Source organism: Peromyscus leucopus, chromosome 1 (assembly GCF_004664715.2).
Source record: "Peromyscus leucopus breed LL Stock chromosome 1, UCI_PerLeu_2.1, whole genome shotgun sequence".
Classification (NCBI taxonomy): Eukaryota; Metazoa; Chordata; class Mammalia; order Rodentia; family Cricetidae; genus Peromyscus; species Peromyscus leucopus.
In genome coordinates this window covers 7,514,300-7,533,665 of record NC_051063.1, presented here as the reverse complement: position 1 = coordinate 7,533,665, position 19,366 = coordinate 7,514,300, and the positions used below count along the sequence as shown (strand labels likewise).

Below are 19,366 nucleotides of genomic sequence, written 5' to 3'. Positions count from 1 at the left end.
TGACTATGATGATCATGCATACCATTTACAAATTACTACAAAAGCAGTGATTTAAAACTTGTCTGTTTTGAACTTTGAGCATGAAAGAATGAATGTACATTGTACATTCTACATGTACATCTCTACATGTAGAAATTAAGGAAAATACTTTGCTTTGAAAGGTTTCACAGCTTGGTGGAGGAGATACAACTACTTTCAGAAAAATCTTTGTTCCCAGAGGAAATGCATAGTTCAGTTGTGTATATGTCTCTGTCCTCACTAAAATTTCAGTACTTATACAATGCTTGGTGAGAACTTCTCAGAAGTTAGACAGTAGGGTGAGAGGAATCAGCAATTCCTGTGTCCTTCAGAACCTATACTTGGCCTTTGTGGAGGCCTTCATACAAGTAAACTTTTAAGTTCATCTCATTGATATCACTATAACATGGAAGAAGGAATCAGAAATCTAGTGGATACTAAGTAGCAAGACTTTTGCAAGTTCTCCTGACCTGAGCAAGTAAGAAGACAGTGCAATGAAGACAGAGGCCTGTGTTGTACAATACTTTTTGACTTTTTGGGTGACATATTAAAAGAAACCCAGAAAAAGTTCGATTAGTCCAATTTAGAGGAATCAGATGAATTCTTTGATATAGAAAGCACAGTAATGTTAGGAGCAGCAAAGATGGGAAGGAAAAGGCATTACAAATTGTGTTCAGCACATGTAACTCTAAATCCCTTGGCCATGGATTCTCTAAAGAATCATAGTGACAGGATGAACTGAAAGTTACAGATAGGGACAAAAATAAATCATTGTAGAATATTTGCACAAAAAGTTTACCACATTTATGTATTTCCTTGCCTGTTATCACTTATCTACTTTTTCTCTATTTATGGGTACAACATCTGATGTCTATTAGGGTACTCCAGACAAACTTGACTAACATAAGAGATCTTCTCACTTAGTGTTGTATGCTGTGGGACATCTGGCATCTACCAATGACCTTCCTGAAGGCAGCCTTCACATCCTTGTTTCTTAGACTGTAGATTAGAGGGTTCAGCATGGGAATGACCACAGTATAGAAGACAGACACAATTTTGTCTTCTTCCAAGGATTTTCTTGAACCACTCCGTATGTACATGAAGATGAGGGTCCCAAATAAAAGAGCCACAACAGTGAGGTGGGAGACACATGTAGAGAAAGTCTTAACTCTTCCACCTGAAGACTTCATTCTCATGACAGCCTTGATGATGAGCAGGTAGGAAATGAGTATGATGAAGGCATTGGCCAAAATGACAAAGTTCCCAAAAAAGACAATTATAATCTCAGCATTTGTTGTGTCACTGCAGGCCAGCTTCAGCAGAGGTGGAAGGTCACAAAAGAAGAAATTGATCTGATTATTTTCACAGAAGGAGAGGGAGAAGGTACATGTGGTTCTTAAGATGGCCCCTGATACTCCACAGACATAGGCTCCCACTACCAAACACCAGCATCTTTGAGGGCTCATGGCCACAGTGTAGAGCAGTGGGTTGCTAATAGCAACATAGCGATCATAGGCCATCACAGACAGTAGGAAACACTCTGTACCTGCACAGATGGTGAAGAAGAAGAACTGGGCAGCACAGTGACCATAGGGATGACTGTTTTGCCTGTAGCCAGTGTAGCCAGGATCTGAGGGGTGATGACCGATGTGTAGCAGGCATCCAACAGAGAGAGATGGCTCAGGAAGAAGTACATTGGTGTGTGGAGTTGGACATCTACCTGGATGAGCAGGACCATGCCCAAGTTCCCCAGGATGGTGACAAGATAGAAGCTGAGAAACACCAGAAAGAGGGGAATCTCCCACTCAGGGTGTTCAGTAAAGCCCATTAGGATGAATTCAGTTAGTATGGTGAGGTTACTCTTGGCCATGGATTCAATGTTGACAGTTTGTCTATCAGAAGATAAGAGTGAATTGTAAAGAAACCAGAATTGCAGGGCAAAATCTTTTTCTTAGTTTTGGAAGTTCTGGATCTTAATTTTATAGAACATGTTTTTTTTTCTTTAAAACTTCTCTTTCTGATTAATTCTGTTGTGAATTTGAAATGTTCTGTAAAGATAAGAGGCACATGCTCCTAAGATCTGAAAAAGACCAAGATGTCTTTTCCTCAGTGTCAACACTCTCACACCTACTGGAAGACCATCTGGTTCCGATATGAACGTCCATCAACCAACAATTCAACATATTAGTTCTCATTTAGGACCCGGATTCTGTTACTTTTTACGATTTGTTCCCTGATCTTTCTTTTAGCCCTCTAGACACTTGTAACAGTTTAATCATGTTCTCTCAAAAGCCTTCTTGACATGGAAATAAATAGCCTGTTCTTTGTGTTGACTAATCGCTTATTGCACACATCCATAAAATTTTCTAATTATTTGACTACCCAGCAAGACAAAATGGTCTATTTAGATACTACTGATATCTAAAAGTTTTTCATTTTACTCCAGTTTTTATCACTCCAGATCAGAAGGTATCATCTTTAATATACTACACTTCATTTTTTTGCAGTATTTGTTACACCATAATTCCAAGTATATTCAATCTTGTAGTGATCTTATCTTTTACTTCAGTTCCTTTGGTCAAGTTATCTAACTCCGTTGTGCTTCAGTTCCTTTTGATCATAACTTATTTAGCATACAAAATAATTGGTTTCATTATAGAATATATATGTGTATGGTATATATATTTCATTATAGAATATATATATGTAATGGTATCCTGTTCTTATTTTCATGATCCTCCTACTCTACACTGTCCCTCCTCCCCTCTACCCATATCTATCTATCTTCTTTATTCCTTTAAATCTTCAAATAGCCTCCATCCATCTCTTTATGGCAGGTGCATGCGCGCGTGTGCGCACACACACACACACACACACACAAACATACATATCTAGATTCTTTACATTAAAGAAAATATGATTTGTCTTTTACCACATCACTTACTTGCTCTTGTTCCTCCTAGATTTTTTCTTGTATCTCTACTCTACTTGTCTATCTATCATCTATCATCTGTCTATCTCAATCTAAACTTCTGGGCCTTGATTTCTTATCCCTAACATAAAAAAAGGCATACATGTATCATTAGAGTATTTAGAATATTAAGTAGTTTTCTCCCTATAAATAGAGAGGAGCAGTTTCCAGCACATAGAAGGAGCTAAATAATATAAGCCTTTTGCCAGTATAATCATCAACTTTAGCTAGCATAATGCATGCATTTTATTTATATATTTGTTTTTCTGTGTGTATACACACATGTATACTTATTTCAATAATTGACAAATTTATGCTTTTACTAAATATGATAAGGAAATTCTTCCCACTTCTCTTTTCTGTACCATTACAAATCTTCATTATTTTACCCCATTTACATAGCAGTACTCACTAGTGTAGGTAAATCTTTTATAATTTGACTATGGGCTTGGTTTTGAATATTGTAAGTGGTGTTTCTGTCATATTATTGCATACATGCCTTATGCCAAAGACAAAATTGTGTAATTCGAGGTATAGAGGAGGATTTGTCACTAAACTTCTGTTGCTTCCAGAAGAAGCTTTCAAACATCAAGTAAAATGTAATGTTCTTTTTTTGTTCTGTACTGATTGCTTAAAGAGATTATATTTCATTTTCTATATGTTGAGTCATGGCAATTTTGCATTCCTAAAATTCCTTCTTGCCATATGGCCCAGATCTGACTTGCATCATCACACCATCTGCTCTTTGTTGACCATTTTTCTACTCTATCCAGGATTGTCTTGAAAGTACCTCATATTAAATTGGCCACTGGGAGTTTTTTAAAGAAAACCAAAACACTTATATTTTATTTCTTGAAAATCATTGCTATCAATCACCTTCTACTTGCAATATTTTATATATTCTTGACAATAATTTTACTGTACAGATGTATTGTCTTAGATTCAGATAAGAAAATAAAACCAGATGTGTTAAACTATTTTTTTGCCCTTACTCATGAAGGAGCTGCAATTTCCAGCCAAATCTCTGCTTCTTCTACCCTTTACTGCACCTTTTGGACAATTTGATCAGCTTCTTCATTCTACACCAACTACTTTAGGTTGGAAATTCCTAACTTGGAGTTCCTGAATATACAACCAAATCTATAATTATCCAAATTAGATCATGAAGAAATTCCTTTCCATCAGCATAACCAGGAATTTTATTTCTGTGACATGAGACTTCCACTGTGAAAATATAACCCACACAATTAAAACCTGATAGTTCAGCATAATACCTTTATTTTCATACATTTTAATAACTGTGAATGTCTGTGCTTGCTTTCATGCCTTGTGATATGATTTAAGATTGTTATTATTTTGCTGATGAGAAAAATGACACTCAGATAACTTAATGGCTGTTCAAAAGTCAAAGAAATAGTAATCTGGAGATTTGAGACTAGCAGTAGGTCCAGAGGCTTTGAGAGGGTCCCCATTTATTTCTCTGTTCTACTGCCAGAATTATTTCCAAAAGGACCTGAACTTGAAATGAAGCCCCACAAAGTCTGTACATCTATAAGATCTTGATAATAATGTAACAACAAATGGTGCAGACTTTTAATGAAGGCTTGGTGGGAGCTGTTCTTGAGTCTAGAGCCCCTTTGAGCTCCAACCAGCAGTTTCTACAGGGAAGGCAACCCTGCCATACAACATATTATATGGCTTTCCAGGTTAGTCCCACCACCTCTCTCTTGTAGCAGGGGAAAGGATGAGCCAGGTTTTTTGTTGATGTTGTTGTTGTTTTTTAAGACCCACTTGGTATTGCTTAGGTATTAACTCACTGAGTAAACCTTAGAAGTCTACTTTCCCTTATTGTATTTCACTTTCCATTTCTTCATCATGAAAAGCAGTAGACATAGATTTTCCTATCATTAAAGGGATTTTGTTTCTCACAAGCCATTATTTCTTTGGTGAGGAATTCTGGCTGAGGCTCTTGAAATCATTTTCTCAATATTTACACTATTCAAACATGCACACTTGTCAGCTAATAATTACTGAATTTAGAAAGCACACAGGCATTGTCTACAATGATTTATAGCTATTTAAACATGATATTGTTGGACCTTGCATCCAAGTTTAAATGTATGTCTTCTTCCTAATAACAGTCATGCTTGATCAAGGCAAGGCTAGTCTTTATATTACTGAATATTTTCTCTGCTTTGCCCTACAACCTGACTCCTGCCTTTATCCCAATGGATATCCACTCTACTTTATTCAAGAGATATATCCCTCCATAAATATTCCTTTTGTATTTTCTTATAAACACGTACATTTAAAATGTTAGTTGTGTCCTGAAAGCTATATATCCAACTTTATGATGTAATTCCTATTCATTTAATTTTCTGTGTTAATGAATTTTGTGAATTATATGTGCAGACAGGAAAATCTGTTCAGTTACTTGTGATTTTATTATAGTCTTCCTTGCTAAGCTTATGAAATATTTGACTTATCCATATTGCTAAAGATGTTTTCTTTGTGTGTTATTATTTTAAGCAGTTATCTATTTTCACTAAGAGGAATTTAAACCTCTATGTGTCTAAGGTTACCCATCAAAGGTCCAAGTGTGTTGATGTAAATTCTATCTCCTTGCTATGAATTTGTTTCATCCTCTGTATATACCTGTAACATCTTTATGATTTAAATAAATAAATTTCTCTGCAACTAATTAGATGATTTTACTTTCAAAACAGACAAAATACAAGTTTCAACATCTTTCTCAACATCTATTATGAAATTGTCAGAGTCCACAACCGTCTTGTGTCCTTGTGATGGATAGACAGGTACTCAAAGTTCCTGAATAGAGACTTGGTGACAGCAGATTGGGTGTCAATGCAGCCACACTGGGACCATTCCCCCTCCCCATACCAGGTCTACCTCTTGTCTTTCTCCCACCCTTGCATGCTGAAATTAGATATGACTATTCTATGGATAAATCCTAGAGATGTTAAAGGACTTGCGTATTGTGCTACATTTGAACCCAGAACTTTCTAACTCCAAATCCTCTAAAACCATCTTGCCATTTTAGGAGAATAGAATGCCTCTTCCTCCAGATAAAAGCCTGGATCTTTAAATATTAAAATCTTTCTCCAAGATCATTAAGCAAATAACTTCTGTGGCAGAAAATTATCAGTTGATTTTTAGACTTTTCTGTAGCACATGTTATCTTTTTATTTAAGTTGTTTAGCTAATAAGAACCTCAATTTTTTGAAAAAAAATCAAATGAGAACACAGTAATGATCAAAAACAGGATTTTTCATAACATAGTAAAGATTGCTTATTTCATAACACAATTCCTAAGGTATTTTACAGGAGGAAAGCATTTCAGACCAGACCGATGAAAGCCAGTTTCATACAATGTTATACTGGGAGAGTTGTTATATACTACAACCCCAGCATGAGCCCAGACTAGGGGGAGGCAACTTATTTCTAAACCTACGACAGCTATAAAGGAGAAAGAAAACTTTTATGGCTAATGAGTAATTTAGGATAGGACACTTTTGGGCTTAATATATCTGTAATAGGCACCACAGAAAACTATGCTATCTCCGGGGAGATAGGGAAAGATTCTTGTCCTATCGAAGGCTCTTTTCCAAGAACTCAATAGGGAATGAGTGACTCCCATTTCTTGTACTTATTTTGACTTACAATGCTCTCTCAATTTCTCTCTTTTTATTCTGAAGGTTGAGTTTCTTTGGGGATGATGAAAGAGTTCAACAATGTTAATGTTCTTCTCCTTACTGTAATTGATGTCTCAATATGTAATTAAGTATGTACTAAGATCTTGCTTTGAAACAAGAAGATTCAAAAGTATTATTTCAATTTTACAACAAAATTAAGCTTATAACATTTTTCCTTATTTTAAAGAATCCATGCCTTAGATTTACAGGTAAAAAGAAAAGATATTTAGTGTCTTCCTGGTTCCCTGAGTGGAGCTGAACTAGTAGTAGACCATGTTGTGTTCTCAGAGTTGTTAATTATTGATTGATCACATGCTTTCATGGTGTGACCCATTCTGCACACATTGTCTTATATAATCCATATGATTCTACTGAAGAGCTGTTATTTTAATATGGAGGAGACTAGACTCTGACTAGATAAGTAACATGTCCAAGGTCATTTTATCAGTCACTAAAAAATTTGGAGTTTCAGCCAGGTCAATTTATTACAATGAACTATATTGTACATCGTTAGTTTCCATTCCGGTATAAATATAGTTAGTATGATAATTTACAAGGGAATCTTTTATGTAAGCTCTATAGCATAGTATAAGTTTTCATTCCCAAGGCAGAATATTTTCTAAAAGTTACCCAGTTGCAAATAAGCACCCCACCCAAAATAAAACAAAGCTGAATGTTTCAACAAGAGTGAAATAGTCTTACCTATGTATCCCATATAAGACTTTCTGGATAGACATGGCATTATGTGATGACAAATTCCAATGGCATAGGCCAGATTTTCTGTACAGTTACCTTAGCTTATTTGTGCAGATCTTACTTTGGAGCCAGTATCTTCACAGGGTTTCCAGACATGAGGTAATTATGTCATAAGTGACTGGTGGCATAATTCAGCTGAATTAGTTGAATTTGCTTTTAAACTAACATATTTTGGTTTAAGCATTTCATAGAAATCAGGTATGTTGCACAGATGTCCAATGTAACTCATGTATTCTTTTCTTACATTACAATGTAGCTGGTATATAAAGTGCATTGGGAGATGGTTCTGTGGGAGTATTGCAGTGGAAAAGATTTCCCTGGATCATGATTCCACTCCAGGGACAGCCTCAGACTCCTGGGAAAAGCCAGCCCTGAAGAGAGAACACATTTCAGAAGAGGCAAGATTCATTATCTCATCTGCTCTATGCATCATAAGGGATGAAAGAAAACATTTTGGGATTGCATAACTACTCCTAAGCTGTTCACTCTCCAAAGTGAATGCAGCTCCTACATGGAGTGAACTTGTTTTTGGTTACTGGTCATCATAGTCTATCTGAAATTACTTATAGAACTGTAACTCTGATCTGGGGACTTTTGGAGAAGTTTTTTTTTTTTTTTTTTCAAATACTATAGCCTCCCTTAGTCCTGATGTGAGTTTTAGACCATGAAATTCACTTTAATTGTCTTCTCACAATTCCACAATTAATTGTGGTTATTGACCCTGAAGGCATAAGTCTGGGATGTGGTCTGAACAGACCTCATTTACGTCTGCACCTAGTGGATTATTAGCTCATGTTTCAAGACCATTTTTAGGGTTTCTATGCTAATCTTACTCTTTTAAAGTTCTCATCTCGTTTTCATCTTGGAAACGTATAATCTCTTTGTTAGAACATTAAAATTGGAGTTTCTGGGTTTCTTTGTGAAGTGGACAATGGTTGTCAAATGCAGACACTCATGTCTGGTGAAAATGAGGCAAGTAAGTGTCAGTAGAGTGCTCAGCCACATGTGGACCATAATTTCACACCTTTCTCCAAAGTTTAGGGTCTACTGTGTAAAAAGGAACATGTAGACTATAATAAGCAAAGGTTATGGAGGACTGTATTAAAATAGAGATTTCTGGGTATGACAGGGTCACTGCACTCATGAACTCTTGGCAGCTACAATTGCCTGAATAATTCCTGCATAAGATTAAGCCAGTCAATAGTCTGGTATGGAGTGGAAAGTGGTTCATGAGCTTTGTCTTAGTTACTTATCCATTGCTGTGGAAAGATACCATGACTAAGGTAACTTATTATTTTTTTTTATTTTATAGTTTAGTTTGCTTTTACATGTCAGCCATGGATTCCCATGTTCTCTCCCCTCCTCCCTCCCTCCTCCTTCCCCCTATGCCACCCCCTGCTCCCATCTACTCCATGGCAAAGACTCCCCTGAGGATTGAGTTCAACTTGGTAGATTCAGTCCAGGCAGGTCCAGTCCCCTCCTCCCAGACTGAGCAAAGTGTCCCTGTATAAGCCCCAGGTTCCAAACAGCTAGCACATGAATTAAGGATAGGTCCCAGTCCTACTGCCTGGATGCCTCCCATCTCACTTATCCAGAGGGCCTGATCCAGTTGGGGGCTCCTCAGCTACTGGTTCATAGTTCATGTATTTCCATTCCTTTGGCTATTTGTCCCTGTGATTTTTCCAACCTTGGTCTCAACAATTCTCGCTCATACAAACCCTCCTCTTTCTCGCCAATTGGACTCCTGGAGCTCCACCTGGGGCCTGGCCTTGAATCTCTGCATCCGGTTCCCTCAGTTATTGGATGAGATTTCTAGCAGGACAATTAGGGTGTTTGGCCATCCTACCACCAGTGTAGGTCAGTTCGGGCTTTCTCTCAACTATTGCTAGCAGTCTATTGTGGAGGTATCTTTGTGGATTTCTTGACCTCTCTAGCACTTTGCTTCTTACTATTCTCATGTGGTCTTCATTTATCATGGTCTCTTAATTCTTGTTCTCCCTCTCTGTTCTTGATCCAGCTGGGATCTCTTGCTCCCCTAAGGTCTCTTTCCCTCGACACTTACCCTTCATTACCCCTACTCACGCCCAGGTTGTTCATGTAGATCTCATCCATTTTTTTGTCATTGGGTGATACCTGTGTCTTTCTTGGGGTCCTGTTTTCTAGGTAACCTCCCTGGAGTTGTGAATAGCAGCCTAGTCATCTTTGTTTTACATCTAGTATCCTCCTATGAGTGAGTCCATACCATGTTTGTCTTTCTGAGTCTGGGTTACCTCACTCAGGATGATTTTTTTCTAGATTTATCCATTTGTCTGCAAACCTCATGATGTCATTGTTTTTCTCTGCTGAGTAGTATTCTATTGTGTATATGTGCCACAATTTATTTATCCATTCTTCAGTTGAAGAGCATCTAGGTTGTTTCCAGGTTCTGGCTATTACAAACAATGCTGATATGAACATAGCTGAGCAAGTGCCTTTGTGGTATGATTGAGCATTCCTTGGGTATATGCCCAAGAGTGGTATAGCTGGATCTTGGGGGAGATTGATTCCCAATTTTCTAAGAAATTGACATATTGATTTCCAAAGTGGTTGTAAAGCTTGCATTCCCACCAGCAGTGGAGGAGAGTTCCCCTAGCTCCACATCCTCTCTAGCATAAGGTGTCTTCAGTGTTTTTGATTTTAGCCATTCTGACAGGTGTAAGGTGGTATCTCAGAGTCATTTTGATTTGCATTTCTCTGATGATTAAGGATGTTGAGCAATTCCTTAGATGACTTTCAGCCATTTGATTTTCCTCTGTTGAAAATTCTCGGTTTAATTCTATAGCCCATTTCTTAACTGGACTGTTGGGCATTTTGATGTCTAATTTCTTGAGTTCTTTATATATTCTGGATATCAGTCCTCTGTCACATGTGGCGTTGGTGAAGACCTTTTCCCATTCTGTAGGCTGTCGCTTTGCCTTGTTGACTGTATCCTTTGCTTTACAAAAGCTTCTCAGGTTCAAGAGGTCTGATAGATTGATTGTTTCTCTCAGTGTCTGTGCTACTGGTATTATATTTAGGAAGTGATCCCCTATGCCAATGCGTTCAAGAATACTTCCTACTTTTTCTTCTATCAGGTTCAGAGTAGCTGGATTTATGTTGAGGTCTTTGATCCACTTGGACTTAAGTTTTGTGCACGGTGACCGATATGAATCTATTTGCAGCCTACTACATGTTGATATCCAGTTATGCCAGCACCATTTGTTGAAGATGCTTTTTCTCCATTGTACACTTTTGGCTTCTTTGTCAAAAATTATATGTTCATAGGTGTGCGGATTAATGTCAGGGTCTTCAATTCAATTCCATTGTCCACATGTCGGTTTTTATACCACTACCAAGATGTTTTTATTACTATAGCTCTATAGTAGAGCTTGAGGTCAGGGATTGTGATGCCTCCAGAGGTTGTTTTATTGTACAAGATTCTTTTGGCTATCCTGGGTTTTTTTGTTTTTCAATATGAAGTTAAGTATTATTCTTTTCAGGTCTGTGAAGAATTATGTTGGTATTTTGATGGGGATTGCATTGAATATGTAGATTGTTTTTGGTAAGATTGCCACTTTTACTATGTTAACCCTGCCTATCCATGAGCATGGGAGATCTTTCCATTTTCTGACATCTTCTTCAATTTCTTTTTTCAGGGACTTAAAGTTCTTGTCATATAAGTCCTTCCCTTGATTGGTTAGTGTTACCCCAAGGTATTTTATACCATTTGTGCCTATTGTAAATGGTGATATATCTCTGATTTCCTTGTCAGCCTGTTTGTCAATTGTATACAGGAGGGGTACTGATTTTTTTTGAGTTGATCTTGTATCCTGCTATGTTGCTGAAGGTGTTTATAAGCTGTATTAGTTCCTTGGTTGAATCTTTGGGGTCACTCAAGTATCCTATCATGTCATCTGCAAATAGGGAAAGGTTGACTTCTTCTTTTCTAATTTGTATCCCCTTAATCTCCTTATGTTGTCTTATTGCTCTGGCTAGAACTTCAAGTACTATATTGAATAAGTATGGGGAGAGTGGACAGCCTAGCCTCGTTCCTGATTTTTGATTTTAGTGGAATCGCTTTGAGTTTCTCTCCATTTAATTTGATGTTGGCTGTTGGCTTGCTGTAAGTTGCCTGTATTATGTTTAGGTACGTCCCCTGTATTCCTGATTGCTCCAAGACCTTTATCATGAAGGGGTATTGGATTTTGTCAAATGCCTTTTCTGCATCTAGTGAGATGATCATGTGTTTTTTTTTCTTTGTTTTGTTTATATGGTGTATTACATTGACGGACTTTTGTATGTTGAACCACCCTTGCATCCCTGGGATGAAGCCTACTGGATCATGGTGGATAATTGTTTTGATGTGTTCTTGGAGTCTGTTTGCCAGTATTTTATTGAGTATCTTTGTATCAATGTTCATGAGGGAGAGACTAAGGTAACTTATAAAATAGATTATTTAATTGGGGCTTGCTTACAGTTTCCAGTGGTGAGTCCAAGAGTATCATGTCAGAGAACATGGTGACTGATCAGCAGGCATGACTCTAGAGCAGTAGTTAAGAACTTATAGCTAGCTGATCCACAAGCAGATGACTGGAAAGAGAGAAGCTGGGCCTGGCATGTGACTTTGAAACCTCAAAGCCTGCTCCTAGTAAAATACCTCCTTAACAAGGTCATATCTCATAATTTTTCTTAAGCAGTCCATCAAATGGGAATCAAACATTTAAATATATGAATGTATAGGGGCCATTCTCATTCAAATTTCCAAAAGCCCCACCCCTATCTGTGGAATTCTAGGTGAAAGAGAGTAATTTTCTTATTCAATACGTTATTTAATAAAAAGGACAAACCCATATCCAACAAAGACAAACTCAGAAATCTGAACTTAGATCTATAAAACCCAAATCCAGATGCCTAGATGGCAGTGTAAGAACACAACCACCACAGCCCACATAGGAGATTATACCTGTGGAAGAAGTATGGTATAGTAAGATGGGGAAAATGTGCTTTACCAAAGTCTGCCTTTTACAGAGAGATTGAGACATAGGACCCTCTTCTAGGAAAGGGAACTGTATACAAATACATCTTGCAGACATGAAAGTATGGTCTGGGCTTGAATATTGCTCTCCTTAAAGCATTGTGCCTGTGTCTATTACTTTTTAACTTTGTAACCCCAAGTAACTGCTAGCTGATGTAAGTGCTATGAAAACAGACTATGGCTCAATATTTAGTTAAGCTTGCAAAATTGCCAAACTCTGTGTCTAGAACAAGGTTACGCAGGGGGTGGGAAAGTGTATTTGGTGAAGCATAAAAGAGAACAATGGGAGCATTTGTAATGATCACAATGTATTCCTTAAACTGTGATGTATTTCTTAAAGTCAAAATAGAATCCAGTAATAAAGTTGTTAATTTAACCCCATTTAAGTAAAAAACTCTGTTTAAGTATAAATGAAGATGGCCTGAGCTATCCAGAGCCACTTGAGTTCAATCCACTTGGTAGTCAGAAGTTTTCCTTGCACAGGTGCCCCTTCCCTGACTCAGGACCTGAACCCAAGCTGAGGCTGGTCTCACTTCTTCAATCAGTGTACAAAAGCTGACTAAATGGATCAAGAAACAAAAATCCATCTCTTTGCCCCAAGATAAGAAAGACATCTTAGTTTTAAAGACAGGCATTGCCTGCGAGTAAAAGGATGGTCAAAAGTACTCCATTAAAAAGTAAGCATCACTATCTTAATGTGTAACAAAATAGACTTCAAATAAAAACTGAGAAGAGATAAAAGGAGTCACCTCACTCTGATAAAGGGAATAGTTATTCAAGTGGACATTACCATCCTAAAAATGTATGTACTGAATTCTAGGTTGCCTAATTGGTACCACTGGATTTAAAGACACAGAATAATGTCAATCTATTCATAATAGGCAATTTCAATACTCCTTTATTTTCAATAGACAGGTAATCTGGACAAAGTAATTAGGAAAATCTGTACTAATTGACACTAATGGACTTAGCAGGTATATATGTATAATTTTCTACCCAAATACCAAATAATACACATTATGTTCAGTAATACACTAAAGTTTTTCTAAAATAGTTTTTATCCTGGGACACACACAAATCCAAAAAGATTGAAATTGTTCCTTGTATCCTATCTGAACACAATGCAATAAAACTTAAAATTGACAGTAAACAAATCTGTAGAACATAGATGGATGAAGATTAAATGCTAGAGGAAAGAAAGCATCTTCAACAATTGTTCTTGGAAAACTGGTTATCCACATGTTGAAAAACATAGACCTGTGTATACTGCCTTTTACCAAAGATAATTCCAAAGGGATCTAAGATGTAAATACAAAACACGAAATACTGAAACTTCTAGAAGAAAACATAGGCTGTACCTGACAGAGTGTAGGAACGAGTTTTCTGAATCGGACTTCATCTGAAGAAGTAAGGTCAGTTGACAAGTGGGACTTGATAAAACCAAAACCTTCTAAAGAAACAATCAGAGGGTTGAAGAAAAAACACCCAGAATGCAGGACAATCTTTACCAGCTCCATATCTGATGGAGTATTAATAGCCAGAATACTCCATTGTAGCAGGAATCTTAAAGAGTAATAAATCAATAAAATCAAACCTGAGGCCAGGTATTGGGGTGAATGTTGGAAGATCAGAGAAACAGAACAAGCCAAAGCCACCTCACTTTGCCAATTCCTCAGCTGATTCTGTTTCCTCAGAATGGAAGCCTCTGAGTCCTCATCCAAATGGATCTCAGCTGAGCTGCTTCTCAAAAGCCTGAATGCTTAACCAGCCTAGTTCCTGGTTTTCATGCCTTATATACCTTTCTGCTTTCTGCCCTCACTTCCTGGGATTAAAGGCTCAGTTTCTGGCATTAAAGGTGTGTGTCACCATGCCTGGCTGTCCTGACCTTGAATTTACAGAGATCCAGATGGATTTCTGCCTCTGGAATGCTAGGAATAAAGGCATGAGTGCCACCACTTTCTAGCCTCTGTATCTAGTGGCTGTTCTGTTTTCTGACCCCCAGATAAGTTTATTAGGGTGCACAATATTTTGGGGAACACAATACCACCACATTCCATAGAACCATTGAGATCTACATGAACAACCTGGAAGTGTGGGGGGTAATGAAAGGCAAGTTTCGAGGTAAAGAGTGCTTAGGGGAGCAGGAGATCCCAGCTGGGTCAAGAACAGAAAGGGAGAACAAGAAATAAGAGACCATGATAAATGAAGACCACATAAGAATAGGAAGATACAAAGTCCTAGAGAGGTCCACAGAAATCCACAAAGATACCTCCACAATAGACTGTTGGCAATGGTCGAGAGACAGCCAGAACTGACTAGTCTGTAGTCTGGTGATAGGATGGCCAAACACCCTAATTGTCCTGCTAGAAATCTCATCCAATAACTGAGGGAACCGGATGCAGAGTTTCAAGGCTAGGTCCCAGGTGGAGCTCCAGGAGTCCAATTGGCGAGAAAGAGGAGGGTTTGTATGAGCGAGAATTGTTGAGACCAAGATTTGAAAAAGCACAGGGACAAATAGCCAAAGGAATGGAAACACATGAACTATGAACCAATAGCTGAGGGGCCCCCAACTGGATCAGGCCCTCTGGTTAAGTGAGACAGTTGATTAACTTGAACTGTTTGGGAGGCCCCCAGGCAGTGGGACTGGTACCTGTCTCAGTGCATGAGCTGCCTGTTTGGAACCTGGGGCTTATGCAGGGACACTTTGCTCAGCCTGGGAGGAGGGGACTGGACCTGCCTGGACTGAATCTACCAGGTTGAACTCAATCCCCAGGGGAGTCTTTGTCCTGGAGGAGATGGAAATGGGGGGTGGGCCGGGGGAAGTGGGGGAGGACAAGGGAATCTGTGGCTGATATGTAAAATTAAATTAAATTATAAAATACATTTTAAAAAAGTCCACCAAATACTCTAGGCCTATAGGCTGAACATGGATATCCCAACATTACAAAAGAACTTTGGGAGACTGTTAAGGAAGCAAGAGGTCCTTGTTATTAGATGACATTTTACCCTTCTGGGGTCTTTGATGGTGTTGAAGACTAGATAGTTATAATAAAATGTAAACTAGATATAAAACTTTAGACTCACAAAGATAGGATAGATGATAGAATATTAATTTTGCCAAATACAAATTCTTGCTTAATAACTGTTTTGTTACATATAATTTTGCTTTGTTAAAGTTAAAACCTTCCTTTTTGTTTAGACAGAAAATTGGAAGTCCTTTGTGATGGACTTTCTGTATACTGTGAATATGTGTTGCTACTATTAGTTGATAAAGAAACCAGTTGTTCTGGTCTATGGAAAGACAGGAGACAGCCAGGTGGGGAACACAAGAGAGATACAGGGAGAAGGAATCTAGCCACTCAAGGGGCAAGATGCCAGCAAACCAGTAATGCCATAGCCATGTGGCAATACGTAGATGAATAGAAATGGGTTAATTTAAGATGTAAGAGCCAACTAGCAATTAGCCTGAGCCATAGACAGTTTCTAATTAATAACAAGCCTCTATATGTTTGTTTAGGACCAAGTGGCTGCAGAACACAGGAAAGCTTCAGGCTACAGATAACCTTCATGGCTGTCAGCTTTACTTTATGTTTAATATACTTTAGGATCTGCACAATGCAAGCCTACCCTTTTTGAAATATAAGATTTCAGGAGTCTGGAGTTGCAAAGGAAGAAATTATAAATTCAGAAAGTGGTTTTCTGGAGGTGGGAGGGGATTACTACACAGGCCATTTTTTTCTCTTCTAATATTCCTAGATTTCAGGATTTTATCTATAGGGAGAAACTGCATAGTACAATAGCTGTTAATCTACTGAGAATAATTGCCTTACTTCATGGAGCCCCTGTGCATTAGTTGCACCTACAAAAATGTCTTTGAGCACTTTAGTATGCAAGCAGATTCTAAATAGTGCAGTGAGTGTTAGGGTCCAGACATCCTGTGTTTTAATCATGCCACGTTTATTTATTTTGAAGAGTGGGCCCAATAGTTGGGTGTTGCATTGATTCATAATTACTGCATATACAACTCTTCAAGGCCTTAAGTAATGGTGTTGACTGACACTCTGCTACAAAGAAGATGATAATTGTGTGTGTGTGTGAGTTTATACTGGTACCTAGGGTGTGGGAGCCCGTTCTTGGGTTCCTCGTGGCTTTACCCAGCAGGTCCGAATAGAGGATGATCAGGACCATGGGCCTGAGTGCAGGTGTCTGAGATGGTCTGCACTTGGCTGTGCTGGGGAAGAGGTCTTTTGCTCCCCCACTTGGCATCTCTATAAAAACCCTGGGGCAGAGACAGGGCCCGTTGGAAAAGGTTCCAGGCCCTCTCGAGGCTATCCTTTGTTTTCTATCTGTTTATCTCTGCAAGATTCTCCACAATAAATCTTTCTATCTAATATTTCCTGATGCTCGCACTCAAGAAAATTCTGGGGAGCTGTGGGGGTGGTGGGTAAACGCCCCACACTAGGGGACTAGAGAAATGACTCTGAATGCTCAGTGACCTTACACAGGACCCACATTTGTTTGCAAGTACCCATGTTAGGCTGGTTACAATTATCTGTGACTCCAGTTATTGGGGATATAACAGCCCCTTCTTGCCTTGCACTTACATCAAATGGAAAATCCACAAACATACACACATTCCCACACATAAATAAAATAAATCTTAAAAATAAAATAAATAAATCACTACCTCAGGGTGTTAATGTTGCAACAACAACAACAACAACAAAAAGACTCAAAACGAAGAGGCATAACAATTGGACCATTCAAAAAATGGGCCTGAGACCCAAATAGAGAGATTTCAAAAGAAAAAAAAATGGCTAAGAAATATCTCAAAAAATGTTCATCATCTGTAACAATTAAGGAAGCATAAATCAAAACAACTTGAAGATTCATCTAACTGCAGTCAGAATAGCATAGATAAATAGAACAACTAACAGTAAATACTTGGAGGGGGAAAGGGAACCCAAATTCACTGTTGGTAGTATTATAATCTGGTGGAGCCCACTATGGAAATCAATGCAAAGAATTCTCAAAAGTTAAAAATAAACCTTCCAAATGACCCAGCTATATCACTCCTTGGCATATACCCAAAGAACAGGACATCCTACTCTATAGATACTTTCTCAATGTGTTTATTTCTCGTTTTCACAATAGCTAGAAAATGGAAACAACCTGAATATACTTCAACCTATGAATGGATAACGAAAATGTGGTACATATAAACTATGGAATACTATTCACATGTAAAGAAAAATGAAAACATGAGCTTTGCAGCTAAATTGATGGACCTATGTTAGGTGCCTTTAGTAGAAGATATTACAGGCTTCAGGATTATGCAGTAGGGATTCAGCCATCATTGACAAACCTATTAGAAGCAAGGGTTCTAATGGAGGACTAACCCATCACACAAGGTATTTTGGAGTTATTGCCTTTTGAATGAATAGACTGTTTCTTGTAAACTTCTTGTGCAATAATAGCTATGATATCTCCTCATTACCATACATTTTCATAAAATGTGTATATGAAATCTCACAATTACTTTTCAGTTTTATGGGCACATATATCTGTGGGTAGTCAGGAAGATGATGTTTCATTTAACTGTATAATTTTGATATACAGAAAATATACTAGGATATGCTTCATAGCAAGATCCATTGTTCCACGAGACTGTAGACACTTAAAGCCTGCTTTGCTCCTTTTGCTCAGACTAACAACAGAAAATAATAATCTGTCTTTCATCTAATACACACTGCATGTGTTTAGCTAATTTTTACCTCAGAAAAAGTTCAAACTAGCCTAAAGACCTTTGTTAATAGACTATAAATTTAAAACTTTACCGCTATACACAAGGTCAGAGTCACAGGTGTCTTACCAAGGTTACTAACACAAAACACCCTAAGAAAAGCCTGCCAATTCTTTACTTGCCAAGTCTGCTGATAAAAGCTATGTCTCAGAGTTTGTCACACTGGGCATTGCATGCCCTGCCTCTGGTCCTGAAACCTTGGACCCTTTTCTTACCATGGTAATTGCTCTTCTCCTTATTGTGTATGTTAGGAATGTGCTATGACCTTGAGGGTTTTGAATCTTTTTTTTTTTAGGATTGCAAGGAGTATCCTATTAGAAATGTATGGATAGTCAGGCAAGAGAGGGAGCTAAGAGTGAGAGCTGAAAAGAAGCTGTAGATTTAGAGAAGCTTACTTAGAACAATAAATAGATGAACTAAAAGAGCAAAGTGTGAGTAGATTCATTCCTTATCCTTCAGATTTGATCCTTAACTGGTTGTAGAGTCTTCATCGAACTCTGGGAGAAAGTCTTTGAGGCTGGTACTCAAAATAGAAATAAAAGTTCCTGAGACCAAACATAGCTATCATTCCATAAGGGTCCAGGTAAGCAACAGAGTGTTAGGTTTTCAGAAGGCCACATCAAGAGCTAGAATCACTATGCAGGGTGAGCATCCTCCAATAGTCCACGTGTAACAGCACTTATTGCTATGATTTCATTGATGGGCAGCTGAAGTACATAAGAGACAGAAAGATTAGTGTTAAGTCAAAAACAATGAGTCTCTGGTCCACATGCCTTTATTATGAGGTTGTTTTCGCAAAATGTGGTGTGGCACAAACTTAAAGAATCATGTGTTGATCTTCTACAGGAGGCTACTGATGCACATGGCACAGTGGATATTGAACTATTTCCACACATGGGTGGGTGTCATTTCTCTTTCTGGTTGGCTTGCAGAGCTTCTCAGGTGTCATCTCAGACAATCCCCAAGAGTAAAATCCTAACTTCTTCACTATTGTGTGACTTGTGTCCAGACATCAAGTACCTGCAGATCTTTCTTTCATTTCTTGTAAAATG

At 38.0% G+C, this 19,366-nt stretch overlaps 1 protein-coding gene across 1 annotated transcript; it reads right to left on the bottom strand.

Moving 5' to 3' along the window:
• Nucleotides 1-938: 938 nt before the first annotated feature.
• On the bottom strand, nt 939-1,888 carry LOC114684297 (olfactory receptor 9I1-like). The gene is given in 2 exon segments (XM_028858801.1): nt 939-1,612; nt 1,615-1,888. Coding segments are annotated over 2 exon segments (948 nt in total).
• Between the last annotated feature and the right edge of the window lie 17,478 nt (nt 1,889-19,366).